We start from the raw sequence: 14,405 nt of genomic DNA, 5'->3' as shown, positions 1-14,405 counted from the left end.
CTGCTTGAGTAACCTCACTTTTTCTGTTTTTATTTTCAGATTTCCAGTATCTACTCTATTTTGCTTTATGTTGGCAGACTGGTACAAAAACTAAAATCACATGGGATCTGGGGTGGGCTGGCTAGATGGATACAAAACTGGCTTGGTCATAGAAGACAGAGAATAGCGATGGAAGGGTGCTTTTCACAATGGAGATCTGTAGCTAGTGGTGTTCCGCAGGGATCAGTGCTGGAATCTCTGTTGTTTGGAGCATATATAAATGAACTGGAGGAAAACGTGGGTGGTCTGATTAGTAAGTTTGCGGATGACATGAAGATTGGTGGAGTTGCTGATAGTGCCAGGGATACAACAGGATATAGACAGATTGGAGACTTGGGCACAGAAATGGCAGATGGAATTTAATGCAGACAAATGCGAGGTGATGATTTTGAAGGATCAAATTTAGGTGTGAATTATACTGTAACTGGCAGAACCCTTAGGAACATTAACATACAGAGAGATCTGGACGTGCAGATGCACAGTTCCCTAAAACTGGCAATGCAGGTGGCCAAGGTAGCCTCTCAATATGCAAGGCAGTGAGCCCTGCTCTTCTTTGATTTGATTTATTATTGTCACATGTATTAACATACAGTGAAAAGTATTGTTTCTTGCGCATTATACAGACAAAACATACCGTTCATAGGGAAGGAAACGAGAGAGTGCAGAATATAGTGTTACAGTCATAGCTAGGGTGTAGAGAAAGATCAACTTAATGCAGGGTAAGTCCATTCAAACGTCTGAAAGCAGCAGGGAAGAAGCTGTTTTTGAGTCGGTTGGTCCATGACCTCAGACTTTTGTATCTCTTTCCCGAAGGAAAAAGGTGGAAGAGAGAATGTCCAGGGTGCGTGGGGTCCTTAATTATGCTGGCTGCTTTGCCGAGGCAGCGGGAAGTGTAGACAGAGTCAATGGATGAGAGGCTGGTTTGCCTGATGGATTGGGCTACATTCACAACCTTTTGTAGTTCCTTGTGGCCTTGGGCAGAGCAGGAGCCATACCACGTTGTGATTCAACCAGAAAGAATGCTTTCTATGGTGCATCTTTAAAGTTGGTGAGAGTTGTAGCTGACATGCCAAATTTCCTTAGTCTTCTGAGAAAGTTGGTGGGCTTTCTTAACTATAGTGTTGGCATGGGGGGACCAGGACTGGTTGTTGTTGATCTGGACACCTAAAAACTTGAAGCTCTCGACCCTTTCTATTTCGTCCCCATTAATGTAGACAGGGGCATGTTCTCCTTTACGCTTCCTGAAGTTGATGACAATTTCCTTCGTTTTGTTGACATTGAGGGAGAGGTTATTTTTGCCGCACCATTCCCAAGTTCTCTATCTAATTCCCGTACTCTGTCTCATCATTGTTTGAGATCCGACCCACTACGGTGGTTTCAGCAAACTTGAAAATTGAATTGGAGGGGAATTTGGCCACACACTCAAAAGTGTATAAGGAGTATAGTAGGGGGCTGAGAACACAGCCTTATGGGGCACCAGTGTGGAGGAGGTGTTGTTGCCTATCCTTACTGATTGTGTTCTGTAATATTACAGGATTTTACCCTCCTGAGATTGAAGTCATGTGGCTGAAAAATGGAGTGATTAAGTCAATTAAGAAGGCATATGGCAAGCTTGCCTTCATTGGCCATGGCATTGAATACAAGAGTTGGGAAATCATGTTGCAGCTATATAAAGCCTTGGTTAGGCTGCATTTGGAGTATTCTGTGCAGTTCTGGTCACCACATTACCAGAAAGATGTGGAAGCTTTGTAGAGAGTGCAAAGAACATTCACCAAGATGTTGCCTGGTCTCGAGGGTGTTGACTATGAGGAGAGGTTGAATAAACTAGGATTGTTTTCATTGGAAAAATGGAGACCTGATAGAGGTCTACAAATTTTTGAGAGGCATAGACAGGATGGATGGTCAAAGGCTTTTTCCCAGGGTGGATGTGTCAATTACAAGGGAGAACAGGTTCAAGGTGAGAGGGGGAAAGTTTAAGGGAGATGTGCAGGGGAAGTTTTTCACGCAGTGTCTGGAATGTGCTGCCAGAGGAGGTGATGGAAGCAGGCACATTAGCAACATTTAAGAGCCATCTGGATAGGTACATGAGTGGGGAGGGAATAGAGGGATATGGATTGAGTAAGGACAGAAGGTTTTTTGTAGTTTAGTTAGGGCGCCATGATTGGCACAGGCTTGGAGGGCCGAAGGGCCTGTCCCTGTGCTGTACTTTTCTTTGTTCTGTTCTTTGTCTGTACATATATATTATTTCCCCTTAAGCTGAGAGTAGCAGATGTAAGTCTAGACATGAAATTATAATTGATTTGTATCTACAAATAAACACTTCAATCCTATTAAACAAGATTAAGCAGTTACTGGATAAGCAGTAGGTCCTTACTGGTATTATACATCTGAATTGGGTATTTAGAATCTAAACTGCTCTTATTATGGTGAAATGCAGACCTTCTGTTTTAAAAGGAAATGGGTCATTTTTATGCTCATCACAGGAAAGAATGTTTGCACAGGGGAAATGGGATACTTTCCCACTTTAAGCATCCAGTGTCGGCATCAAGCACTTTCACGTCAGGTTCCAGTGCAGCAGCCAGCTACAGAGTAAAAATATATTACTCTGTCCTAACGAAGTATCGAGCTCCAACTTAGACCTAACCTCAGAAACACATTCTCTATTGCACCAGTGTGATATTTCCACCAGTCCATAGTCTTTCTAAGTGACACCGATTTTGTGCTGGGGACCGCTGGTCGCAAGGAATGAGATTTTGATTCAAAAACACAAAGTGCCAGAAAATATTCTGTTCTGATGAAAGGTCACCAGCCTGAAGTGTTACCCCCGGTTTCTCTCTCCACAGATGCTCTCTGACCTGCTGAGTATTTCCAGCATTTTCTGTTTTAATTTTGATTTCCAGCAGCGTTATTTTTGATTGTTCAAATGAATTTCACAAAGGATAAAAACTTAATAGTCAATACAGAGGGGACTTTCATCCCATCATTCAGAGAGCTGTGTTTACACTCTAGGGCCAGTGGGAGCACCTGAGGCTCTGGGTGGTTAGCAGACCCGCTGAGAGAGGTGGAGGACGCCAACCTTAAGGTGAGGTGCCCTCTGTTGACTTGTCAAAGATACAATATATCCTGTGGCCCCCAGCTGCCAGATCGTTATTGTACAGTGGGGACCTGTAACTGTGACTGTGACTGCTCTGCCCCCCTCACCCAACCGTCTGGGATTATAGAACACACTCTCTAGTTCCCCCATGCCACTGGTTACCCCGAAATCCCTAGCACCTCCTTAAACTCTCTGCTCCCCCTAACCCCCCGATACTCTCCAATCACTCCAACCCCCGCTACCCTCTAAACCCTGCTCTTCCTGCTACTCCATAACCTCTACTACCCCCTAAACCCCCACAATCTCCAATTCCTCCCCCCCCCCCCCCCCGCCCCACACACACACACATACGTAACATTCCCTGAACTCTCTGTCTGCAGCCGGGATGCCGCTTCCTGGCCGGAGATAGGGGCAGTGGGGAAGTTGCTGACATTCCCGCCCCCAAAGCCGCTCCAACTCGGGATGTGGGTGCAAGCTGTGGCTTAACTGGACGGTAAAATCTGTGTTTTTCTAAGTCGCACTCCCTGAAAAGTATGGCTTTCCACTGAGAGCACTGGAGCCTGGAAATATCCCGAGTACACACTCAGTTCCAACAGAGTGTGGCTCCTCATTCTACATAATCACAACTAACTGCTCATTTGTGGGTTGTCCACATAACATATTGTGTGGGTCACATAGTATGTGCATCAACTGGCTAATCCCGTGTACAACACACAACAGGCCTGTGTCACCTTGGTTTTTTTAAAAATCCGATGTGTAACTCATTACAGACGTGTTTAACTTAACTTTAATTGTGAACTGAATGTGAGGCGTTAGAAAACGCTTCAGGCTTCCCCATCTCCGCGTGTTAACCAAGAGAGACCCAAATCTGCTGGGAATCCCAGAAACTGTGAGGTTTTGACAAGCTGTGTGTATTGTTTACCCCGTCCAGCTTCAAGTGAATATCACATCTAATCTCATTCAGATAGCGTGAGACTCTAATTTTGCTGTAAAATGCCGGCTACTTTTATCTACCCAGTGTTCTGAGTTTGAATGGGTTGGGTATCTCATCATGAATCCATCCATTACCATGCTGACAGTTCTACTCAAAATTTGGAGAACTATGTCTTGCATATTAATTTATTATGGTATTTGCTACCAAATAAACCTGTTGGACTTTAACCTGGTGTTGTGAGACTTCTTACCGTGTTCACCCCAGTCCAGCGCCGGCATCTCCACATTATGAATTTAGAAGCAGGACTAGGACAGTGAGCCTGTTCCACCATTCAATAAGATCAGAACTGACCCCACTACAACCTCCGATAACCTTTCAGCCCCTTGTTAATCAAGAATCTATCTAGCACTGCATTAAAAAATATTCAAAGACTCTGTTTCCACTGCCTTTTAAGGAAGGAATTTCCAAACACTAATCATCCTCTGGGGGGAAAATACATTCTGATCTCTGTATTAAATGGGCGGCCCCTTATTTTAAACAGTGACCCTAGTTCTAGATTCTGTCACATCCCCTTCACATCCACCCTGTCAGCATTTTAAGTGTCCTGTGAAAAACTCCGTTCAAAAATGAAAACAGGTACTTTTCTTAGAATGCCACCCATATTCTGTTATCAAAAGTCTTCCTTAATAGTAATTTGACATGACAGGGTAAGTTATATTCAGTGTGGAGAAGATTATTGATCCGAACGAGGACAGATCTGATTCATGGGGCTAGTTAATGGGGGCGGGGGGGGGGGGGGTGGGGGGAACAGGAAGAAATGTGTTTGTTGAAATCTTCAAATGCACGATAGATAGTGGGAGGACTCCCAAAGCAAACTGGTAATTGTTTTGAGCAGAAGCAGAATTAATGCTTTAGAACACTAATTCGTTAGAAGAATGCGTTTCCCGCTGGGTTTGTGGAATTGGTTGTAACTGTTAGGGCTGAGGGTGTAGGGAGGGAGTTTCAGGGATCGCATCTGCAGCTAAGGAGCCTGGCGTGAGCACTTACCATCAAAATAAAGGAATCCTTCAAAGATGCTGCAGCGGAGGCTAACGGAAGCACACGCCTCCCCTCACCCCTCCTCCATCACCCTCGGTGGGTTTATTTGTCCTGTCGGAGGAAACTCAGATAAGACTTGCAGCGTTTGGGTGATGAGATGTCATTTGTCGACTGGGCTCTGTAGCTGGCTCGCTGGAGCAGTGGTATAATGGCCCTTTACTGTGTCCGGCCCAAAGTGAGTCCAGCCTGCCAGTGCTGCAGGGGCGGCCAGGCAGCAGCACGGAACCCCGGGCAGCCTCACAAGTAAGCTTTAACTCTTCCATTCATTCATAAAGCAGGCGAAGTGTAACTAAGAGAAGAAATTCCCATTTGAAGTCAGACTTTAACTCATTGGATTAAAGCGAAATATTTAAATGTCAGTTAGTAACGTCAGATAACATGAACAATTACAAATGTTTAAAAGATCTGTTCAGTTCCTGAAAACTAAAACAAATTAAAGATCAGCTAAGAAACGTTTAATGGTCTTTAACTTCCAATAATGTGCGGATTGAGTTTTACTATAATGAGTTCTCTGACACCCCTGGATTGCCCTTGAATCGGTAGTTGCTTCATGTTATCATTTAAAAAATGCAGCAAAGGGAATTTAGTTCCTTTCCCGGATTTATTTTTGATGAATTAACGACGCCTTGCCTTGTTGTCCTTTTGCTTCTTCGTGTACAGCTCCTCCGCTTTGTGGAGACCCTGGATAGCGACAGCCAGAGACACCGAAAAGCAGAGGCAGATCTCGGTAAGAAAGACATTCCGGTGTCCTCGCCTGTTCGCTCTGGGTTATCTGAACTCGCTAGTGAAGTCACTAAAGCAATTTAGATTGAGCCGCCGCCACCTATTATTGGGGTTTGATTTGATTTAATTTATTATTGTCACATGTGTTAACATACAGTGAAAAGTATTGTTTCTTGCGCGCTATACAGACAAAACATACCGTACATGGAGAAGGAAAGGAGAGGGTGCAGAATGTAGTGTTACAGTCATAGCTAGAGTATAGAGAAAGATCAACTTAATGCAAGGTAGGTCCATTCAAAAGTCTGATGGCAGCAGGGAAGAAGCTGTTCTTGAGTCAGTTGGTACCTGACCTCAGACTTTTGTACCTTTTTCCCGACTGAAGAAGGTGGAAGAGAGAATGTCCGGGGTACCTGGGGTCCTTAATTATGCTGGCTGCTTTGCCCAGACAGCAGCAAGTGTAGATAGAGTCAATGGATGGGAGGCTGGTTTGCATGATGGATTGGGCTACATTCACTACCTTTTGTAGTTTCTTGCACAATTTCGCACAAGAGGAGATTGTACATGAGATGCATGTCTCATGCAGAGATATTAACTGGAGCCAGTACAAAAAACAATCAAAAACAGGGGATGCCGAAAAGAAATCAATGTCGTTTCATCATAACTGAAAACATATCTTTTCACTTACAAACGCCCCTTAATCTGTCTTGTATATCCAGCATTTCCAGTCATTTCTGCCTCAGGTGTCAAACTCTAGTTTTAGTTATTTTTTGTTGTCTTTATATATACCCACCATTTTCTGTTTGCCTATCGGCTGCTTGTATATATAACATTTTCTGTTTGCCTTTCCAAAATGTATAAGCAGCAATTTATATGAACTGTATATGTTCAGCCTTCTCCTTTAGTATCTCTCCTGTCCACATCCAGGGTTCCCTCCAGTGTCCTTATCAATCATTCGTTGTTTGTATGAATATATATATACCCAGCATTTTCCATTTGGGGACCCTGTCTCACCAATGACTAAATGTTTTGAGGTGATGAAGTTGGTGGCTGATGGAAGCCTTGTAGACGTTGTTTTAAGTTTAAGTTTATTTATTAGTGTCAAAAGTAGGCTTACATTAACACTGCAATAAAGTTACTGTGAAAGTCCCCTAGTCACCACACTCCAGTGCCTGTTCGGGTACACTGAGGAAGAATTTAGCATGGCCAATACACCTAACCAGCACATCTTTCAGACCATGTGAAGAAACCGGAGCACCCGCAGGAAACCCATTGCAGACAGGGGGAGAATGTGTAGACTCCACACAGACAGACAGTGACCCAAGCCAGGAATCGAACCCAAGTCCCTGGTGCTATAAGACAGCATTGTTAACCACTGTGCTACCATGCTGCCCTTGCCAAATAACCTCTGATAAATTGTTACACTCAAGAGTACTAGGTAAGGTGGCATCTTATGATATTTGACCACTGAGATTAGATTAAATAAAGAATTGATTGCATTCACAAATACAGAGGGCAGTTCTCTAAGAGGGTCAATCAGTATTGGAAGCCAAAGTCAGCATTTTTTGTGGAACCCTTTACCTCCTTTATTACCGGTCTGAATAAAGGCACTGGGGCAATGATTCACAAGTTTGGGATGATGCAAATACATTGGGAGGGTTGAGGACCTAGGATCTGGGGAATAGACCTGTGCAAATGTCTTTCCATATAAACAGGTGACGTATGTTGCGCTTGAGCAAGGACAGTTGCAAATATCAAGAATTACATACTGGAGCTTACTGAGCAACTTAAGAACCCGAAGTTGTACTTAATGGATGATTGAAGATCCATGATCACTATAGCAAGACTGTTGAAAAAGCAAGTATGATGTGTTGCCAGGACAATTCGATTATAAAACTGAACATTAAACCTTTCCTGATACGAACGTGGTCGATCTGTATCGTGTCCAGTTTGACCCTCACACATAATGGATGATATCAGAAACTAGGGGAAAGGGTCAATGCATTTGACTGATACCTCTTTCAAGAGACTTTATTTCTAAGTACAAAAGAAATAGGATCGGGAATTGACCATCCGACCCCAGTACGATTACGGCGTTCTCGTCGACAAACTTGACTCCTTCACAGACCCAAAAATCTGAGAGTGTCAGTCTTAAATAATACAACAGTAGAACACCCACGACTCTCTGAGGTAGAACACTGGGTGCAGATGTTTTTATAAGCCTACGGGCTAAAGTGTGTCCGCAGAGGACCTGTTTTTTTAGGTGCTTATGATAATATGCTCTCAGTTGTTCGTGTCCAACAAGGTGTGTTCCAATGTTCATAACTAAACAGATATTTTTCGAAGAAGTAATATATATTTTTTACTCCATCCAGTTTGGTTCTGGGAGCCCCCCTGAGTCCAGAAAACCCTTAGGATTTCAACACCCAGTCAGGTGGGTAACAACCACAGGCCATTCTTGCTCTTACTGGCTGCCTGTAATCTTCATTGCAAATACTCTTTTACAACAATTCATAGCCACCAAGACATATATATGTATATATATATATATAGCTGCATTTATCAGTCCAATGTAAAACAATCAAACATGTTAAATGCGGGACTAGTAAATGTCGGTTTTACAAACCACTATATTATTGGGACAGGTATCAGCAAACTAAAATCAATGCAGATTGTTTTAAATTAATCTCATGGGGAAGTCCCGTTAATCATCGTGTTTGGCTTTGCAGGCTGTATCTACCCAGATCCAAAGCCGAGCATTATCTGCTTCATATGGGAGAAAAGGTTCTAGCCAGCTTCCCTGTCCAGGCAACAATTCATTTCTACAATGACGATTCAGAGACCGAGGACGAGGAGGAGGAGGAGTTCATGTCCTGTGGCTTAGAGTCAGAAAATGACCCGGAAACAAGAGGAATGTTTTGGAAACAGTGAGGAGAGTCAGAGGAGGAGACGGATCAGCTTCAGAGCGGAAAAACCTTGTCTTCCCGAAGTGATACCACAACAAAACTACAGGACAACTCAGTCCTCTGCTCTCCATTCTTAATTGTAGCTGTAACTTAGACAGGGGCAATTAGATATATTATCGCCGCAAGGAAATGACAATTTTGCACTGTTGTGGATGTATATATGAATATATTTTGTACAATTTATTTTATTACTGTGAGAATTTTAAAGAAATAAATCTTTCACATGGGGGTCAAATTTAACAAAGCGGATCCCACGAAACACAGCGACTTTCTAAATCAGTCTATTGTCTAATTAATACAATTGAAATAACTTTTTAATTGGTATGAAATAACGTTATGTGTGTAGATCAGTGCCTGTAGGTGGTGCAATGGACTCAAATATCGTCCATTTACAGTTAGAGTCGAATCATAGAATCCCTACAGTGCAAAAGGAGACCATTCGGCCCATCGAGTCTGCACCGACCACAATCCCACCCAGGCCCTATCCCCCTAACCCCATGTTTTTACCCTACTAGTCCTCCTGACACTAAGGGGCAATTTACCATGACCAATCAATCTGGCCCGCACATCTTTGGACTGTGGGAGGAAACCGGAGCACCCAGAGGAAACCCACACAGACACGTGCAAACTCCACATGGTCACCGGAGGCCAGAATTGAACCCAGATCCCTGGCGCTGTGAGGCAGCAGTGAGTTAGAGTGAAGAATAGAGTATCTGGACATTTACACCAACACTGTAGAATTGATACAAAGTACTTTCACCTCACACAAGTGTTGCATTAATAATGTAAATACACCCTGAATTAGGAGAGAACCTCACACTAGACCTTCCTACCTCTGCACTACTGACACAATGGAATGTCAGAAAGGAAGGGAAAAATTTCTACAAACAGTTGAAAATAAGATAAGGTGGAATCCATTCTACATAATGCTTTTATACAGTCTGCTAATGTTGAGAAATGAAGCCTTTTCCCTCTGCATCCATTGCGCATCACAAGTTGCTGTGTCGGGTGTGACGGTACCTTATGGTTCACTGACAGAGTTTGAGTTACTGTGGCAACATGCACCTTTTGCATGCATGTTATTATGCAAAAGGAGGCCATTCGACCCATTGTGTCTTCACCAGCTGTCCAGATGAGCATTATGCCATTCTCTTGCCCTTTCCCCATATCCCTGCACACTCTTTCTATTCAAATAATAATCTAATGCCCTCTTGAATGCCTTGAGTAAACCTGCCTCCACCACACTTCCAGACCCAAAGCACTCACTGTGTGAGGAAATTTTTTCTCACATTGCTTTTGCTTCTTTTGCAAATCATTTTAAATCTGTGCCCTCACATTCTCCACCTGCCTTTTACAAATAGGAAGAGTTTCTCCATATCTGTCCAGCCACCTCATGATTTTGACACCTCTATCAAATCTCCCCTTAAACTGCGCTCCAGGGCGAACAATCCCAACTTCTCCAATTTATTCGCATAACTGAAGTTTCTCATCCCTGAAACCAATACAAGTGTACTTAATATACCCAGAGTTTAATTTATGAAAGTGTGACAGCAATTTCATTGGTTTTTCAGTAACTAATTTTAAAGCCAGACAAAATTTAAAGTAAAGTTAAAATTTATTTATTAGTTACAAGTAAGGCTTACCTTAACACTGCAATGAAGTCACTGTGAAATACCCCTAGTCGCCACACTCCAGTACCTGTGCAGGTCAATGCACCTAACCATGTCTTTCAGAATGTGGGAGGAAACTGGAGCACCCAGAGAAATCCCACACAGACATAGGGAGAACGTGCAAACTCCGCACAGAGAGTGACCCAAGCCGGGAATTGAACCAAGATCCCTGGTGCTGTGAAGCAGCAGTGCTAACCACTGTGCTGCACCGTGCAACACCATTTAATCAAATTTAATCAATTTGAGCAAAATACAATGGATGCTGGAATCTGAAACAAGAACAGAGGATGTTGGAAAAACTCAACAGGTCTGGCAGCATCTGTAGGGAGAGAAAGCAGAGTTTGTCTCTGATGAAGAGCCAGGTTTGCACCAACTCTCCGACAGAGCATTCCACCAGGCCCTATCCCTGTAACCCCACTTATTTACCCTGCTAATCCTACACTACATGGGGGGAATGCTCCCATCCTGCCCACCATGGGAATCGTAGTAGGCAGGGGTCAGACCACACAATGGTCCATTGACCTCGGGCAGGATTCTCCAGTTTTGGGGCAAGCATGGTCATAGAATCCAACCCTACATCTTTGGACACTAAGGGGCAATTTAGCATGGCCAATCCACCTAACCTGCACATCTTTGGACTGTGGGAGGAAATTGGAGCATCTGGAGGAAACTCACACAGACACAAGGAGAACGTGCAAACTCCACACAGACAAGGCCAGAATCTAACCTGGGTCCCTGGTGCCATGATGCAGCAGTGTTAACCACTGTGCCACTACTGGATAGTCGGAATTCAGAACTTAAAAACACAATGCTTGAAACCTTCTCAGATGTTGAATGATTTTTAATTGGATTTTCTATTGGGGTGTAGGAGTGAAGATGACTTTCTCTGGAATAATGTACTTTGTAATATAGTTAAATAAACAAAATTCAAGCTATGCACCATTTGGAAGTATTATGAATTTTGAGCATGATAGTGACAGAATTCAAGAGGACATAGACAGATTGGTAGAATGGGCAAATACATGGAAGGTGGAATTTGACACAGAAAAATATGAAGTGATTCATTTTTATAGGAACAACAAGGAGATGCAATATAAACTGGAAGGAACAGGGGGAGAAGAACCTGGAATATAGGTGTGCAAATCATTGAAGGTGGCAGGGCTGGTTGAAAAAAAATGGTTGAAAAACCATTTGGGAGCCTAGGATTTATAAATCAAAGTGTTCAAAATCATGAGGAGTCTAGGCAGAGTAGATAGGGAGAAATCCTTTCCATTGGTGGAGGGGTTGAGAAGCAGAAGGTACCAATTTAAGATGATCGACCAAAAAGCAAAGGCAACATGAGAAAACCTTTTTTTCCACAGTAGACCTGAATCTAGAATACACTCTCTGAAATGAGGCAATGGCCTAGTGGTATTATTGCTGAACAATTAACTCAGATTCAAATCCTGCCATGGCAGAAGGTGGAATTTAAATTCAATAAAAAAGTTATCTGGAATTAAGAATCTACTGATGATCATTAAACCATTGTTGATTGCCAGGTCAGCCAAGTGATGCCCACGTCCCACAAATTAATAAAAAAATGTGGTGGAGACAGATTCAATTGCATTTTTCAAAAGGGAACTTGATAATTATCTGAAGGTAAAAACTGCTGGAGGTTATGGAAAAAAGGTGGAGGTGGTGCTAAATTGATCTAGTAGATCAACACAGACTCAATGAGTCGAATGGCCTCCTTCTGCGCTGTAACCATTCTGTAATTCTATAATTTCTTGCCTAGGATGTAAGAATCATCCTTTGAACAGAGGTAAATGAAAGAAGTAAGAGGAATTAGCTTGAATTCCTGCAAGTTGTGCCATGTGCATGTTTCATTGTAGATGTTCAGTTGAATGTTATTGTTCACTGATCATAGAAGTCATTGACATCTATAATTAGTTCTTTGAAGTTCTGTTGATAATCATAAAGATTCCAATGCAGATTACAAGAAAATAATTTTCTCTCCACTTCCATAAATTAAAAGAAATGCTTCAACTCATATAATATGTAACATTGAAAAGCAGATGCAACATTATGGATCCAGGATCTCTGCTAAATTATTCCTCGGTATCTGCATTTTGAGACTTATTCCTATGCCTGCTCTCTTATTTGAGTGTTACTTGTAAAGGCTACATTTTCCAAGTGCATTTTTATACTTACTTTATGTTTTTACATTTTGAGCTCACAATTGTTTGACTCAGCTGACTCTCCACTCTCATTTCAGAATATTTGTATTTACTTTCAGTAATCTATGCTTATCAATCTTCCTGGACTCTCACTGTTATTAATACAGAATTTGACCCAGGACTTGTGGACACTCCTTAGCTACAGTTGTGAAAGCATCAAAGAGGATGCAGTTGGTGTGGATTCTCTTCCTGTCCTCAAGTTACTAACATGAGGAAGTAATGGCCATTCTGCAGTGGGTGTAGCTGTTTTTCTGAAAATGATAGATGACTCCAAGGGTCATTAAATGCCCCTGAAGTCTAACTATTGACATTTGCCAAAGGAACTTGGCCACAGGTCTAGGTCTCATTATCAGTGGGCAGTCACAACCCTTTTGTGTGGGTAAACAAAGACATTCACCGGAATTCTCTACTTTACTAATATAGAGGTCAGTACATTGCAGCTAGTGGTTTACTATTATGTTCTATGGATCCACTCACTGAAATGCCATAACTATATCTGTCTGTAAAATCTTCCATCTTGATGCCATGAAAAAATCTATAAAAGTTAACAACATTGTAATTATGCAGGTAAAACTTGAGGGGAAAATAGTTTTTTGTGGCTTGTACAGCCTTTAAGTGGCATTGTGATGTATTCTTCCCAACTATCAACAACATAGAACAACATCTTGAGGCACTTCACAGAAATGTAATCAGATACAAATAGACAAGGAGCCAAAGAAGGGATATTAGAAGGTTTGACTGAAAGCTTGGACAGGTGACAGCCTTGCTAAGTGCCAGTCTTGGTTCAGTGGTAGCACTTCTGCCTCTGAATTAGAAGGTTGTGGGTTCAAGTTTCACTCCAAAAACTTGAATTGATTCAGGCTGGTGCTTCAGCACATTACTGAGGAAATTCTGCACTGTTGGAAGAGACATTAAATCATAATTCCTATCTGTCCATGTGGATGCATGTAAAAGAACATGTGGCAGTATGAAGCAGAGGTTTTCCCTGGTGACCTGTTCAATATTTATCCGTCAATTCATATCACTAAAAACAGATAATTTGGTTATCTCTTATTTATGGGACCTTGCTGTGTATGGATAGCCACTGTGTTTACCTACATTACAACAGCAACTGTACCTTATAAGATGTCCTGAGGTTGTGAAAGATTTTACCCGTAATTTTACCGCCCCACCCGCCATGGGAATCGGCGCAGGCGAGGGGCGGACAATGGGAAGGTCCGTTGATCTCGGGCGAGATTTTACGGTTTCGGGACAAGTGAGGCCATTAAATCCCGCCCATCTTCATGTAAATCCTTTTTCCCTTTATTTTGGTGATGAGATAAGTTTTAAAGATGGTCTTAAAGATGAAGAAGGAGATGGTGCAATGGATAGACAGAGAGACGTGAGGAGGGAAATCCAGAGCATCCTAGATGGATTGGTGGTTGAGGGTTGAAAGCATAAAGGAACAGAATTAGAGGACCACAGAGTTTTTAGAACATTGTAGGGTTGGAAGAGTTTACAGAGATAGAAAGCAGTGATGCCACAAAGCAATTTAAACAAAAGAACAAAAACAAACAAAGAACAAAGAACAATACAGCACAGGAACAGGCCCTTCGGCCCTCCAAGCCTGTGCCGCTCCCTGGTCCAAACTAGACCATTCTTTTGTATCCCTCCATTCCCACTCCGTTC

The 14,405-nt window shown here is 42.5% G+C and overlaps 2 protein-coding genes across 2 annotated transcripts in view; one reads left to right on the top strand and one right to left on the bottom strand.

Annotated features, from left to right (window-relative positions):
* The window catches only part of hlcs (holocarboxylase synthetase (biotin-(proprionyl-CoA-carboxylase (ATP-hydrolysing)) ligase)), a 146,371-nt gene extending 141,179 nt beyond the window's left edge, over positions 1–5,192 (bottom strand). The window contains exon 1 of the mRNA XM_078232760.1: positions 5,115–5,192. The gene's annotated coding sequence lies outside the window, so the exon portion shown is untranslated. The remainder of the gene's footprint in view (positions 1–5,114) is intronic.
* A 77-nt stretch (positions 5,193–5,269) lies between these two features.
* ripply3 (ripply transcriptional repressor 3) lies at positions 5,270–9,057 on the top strand. The gene is made up of 4 exons (XM_078232761.1): positions 5,270–5,408; positions 5,826–5,892; positions 8,261–8,319; positions 8,615–9,057. The coding sequence occupies exons 1-4, from the start codon at positions 5,314–5,316 to the stop codon at positions 8,814–8,816; spliced, it is 423 nt and encodes a 140-aa protein (XP_078088887.1). The 5' UTR covers positions 5,270–5,313; the 3' UTR covers positions 8,817–9,057.
* The last annotated feature ends 5,348 nt before the right edge of the window (positions 9,058–14,405 follow it).

The sequence above is a fragment of the Mustelus asterias genome, chromosome 17, assembly GCF_964213995.1.
Source record: "Mustelus asterias chromosome 17, sMusAst1.hap1.1, whole genome shotgun sequence".
In the NCBI taxonomy this organism is placed as follows: Eukaryota; Metazoa; Chordata; class Chondrichthyes; order Carcharhiniformes; family Triakidae; genus Mustelus; species Mustelus asterias.
Note: the sequence above shows the minus strand (reverse complement) of the source record. Positions and strands in the feature narration are given on the sequence as shown.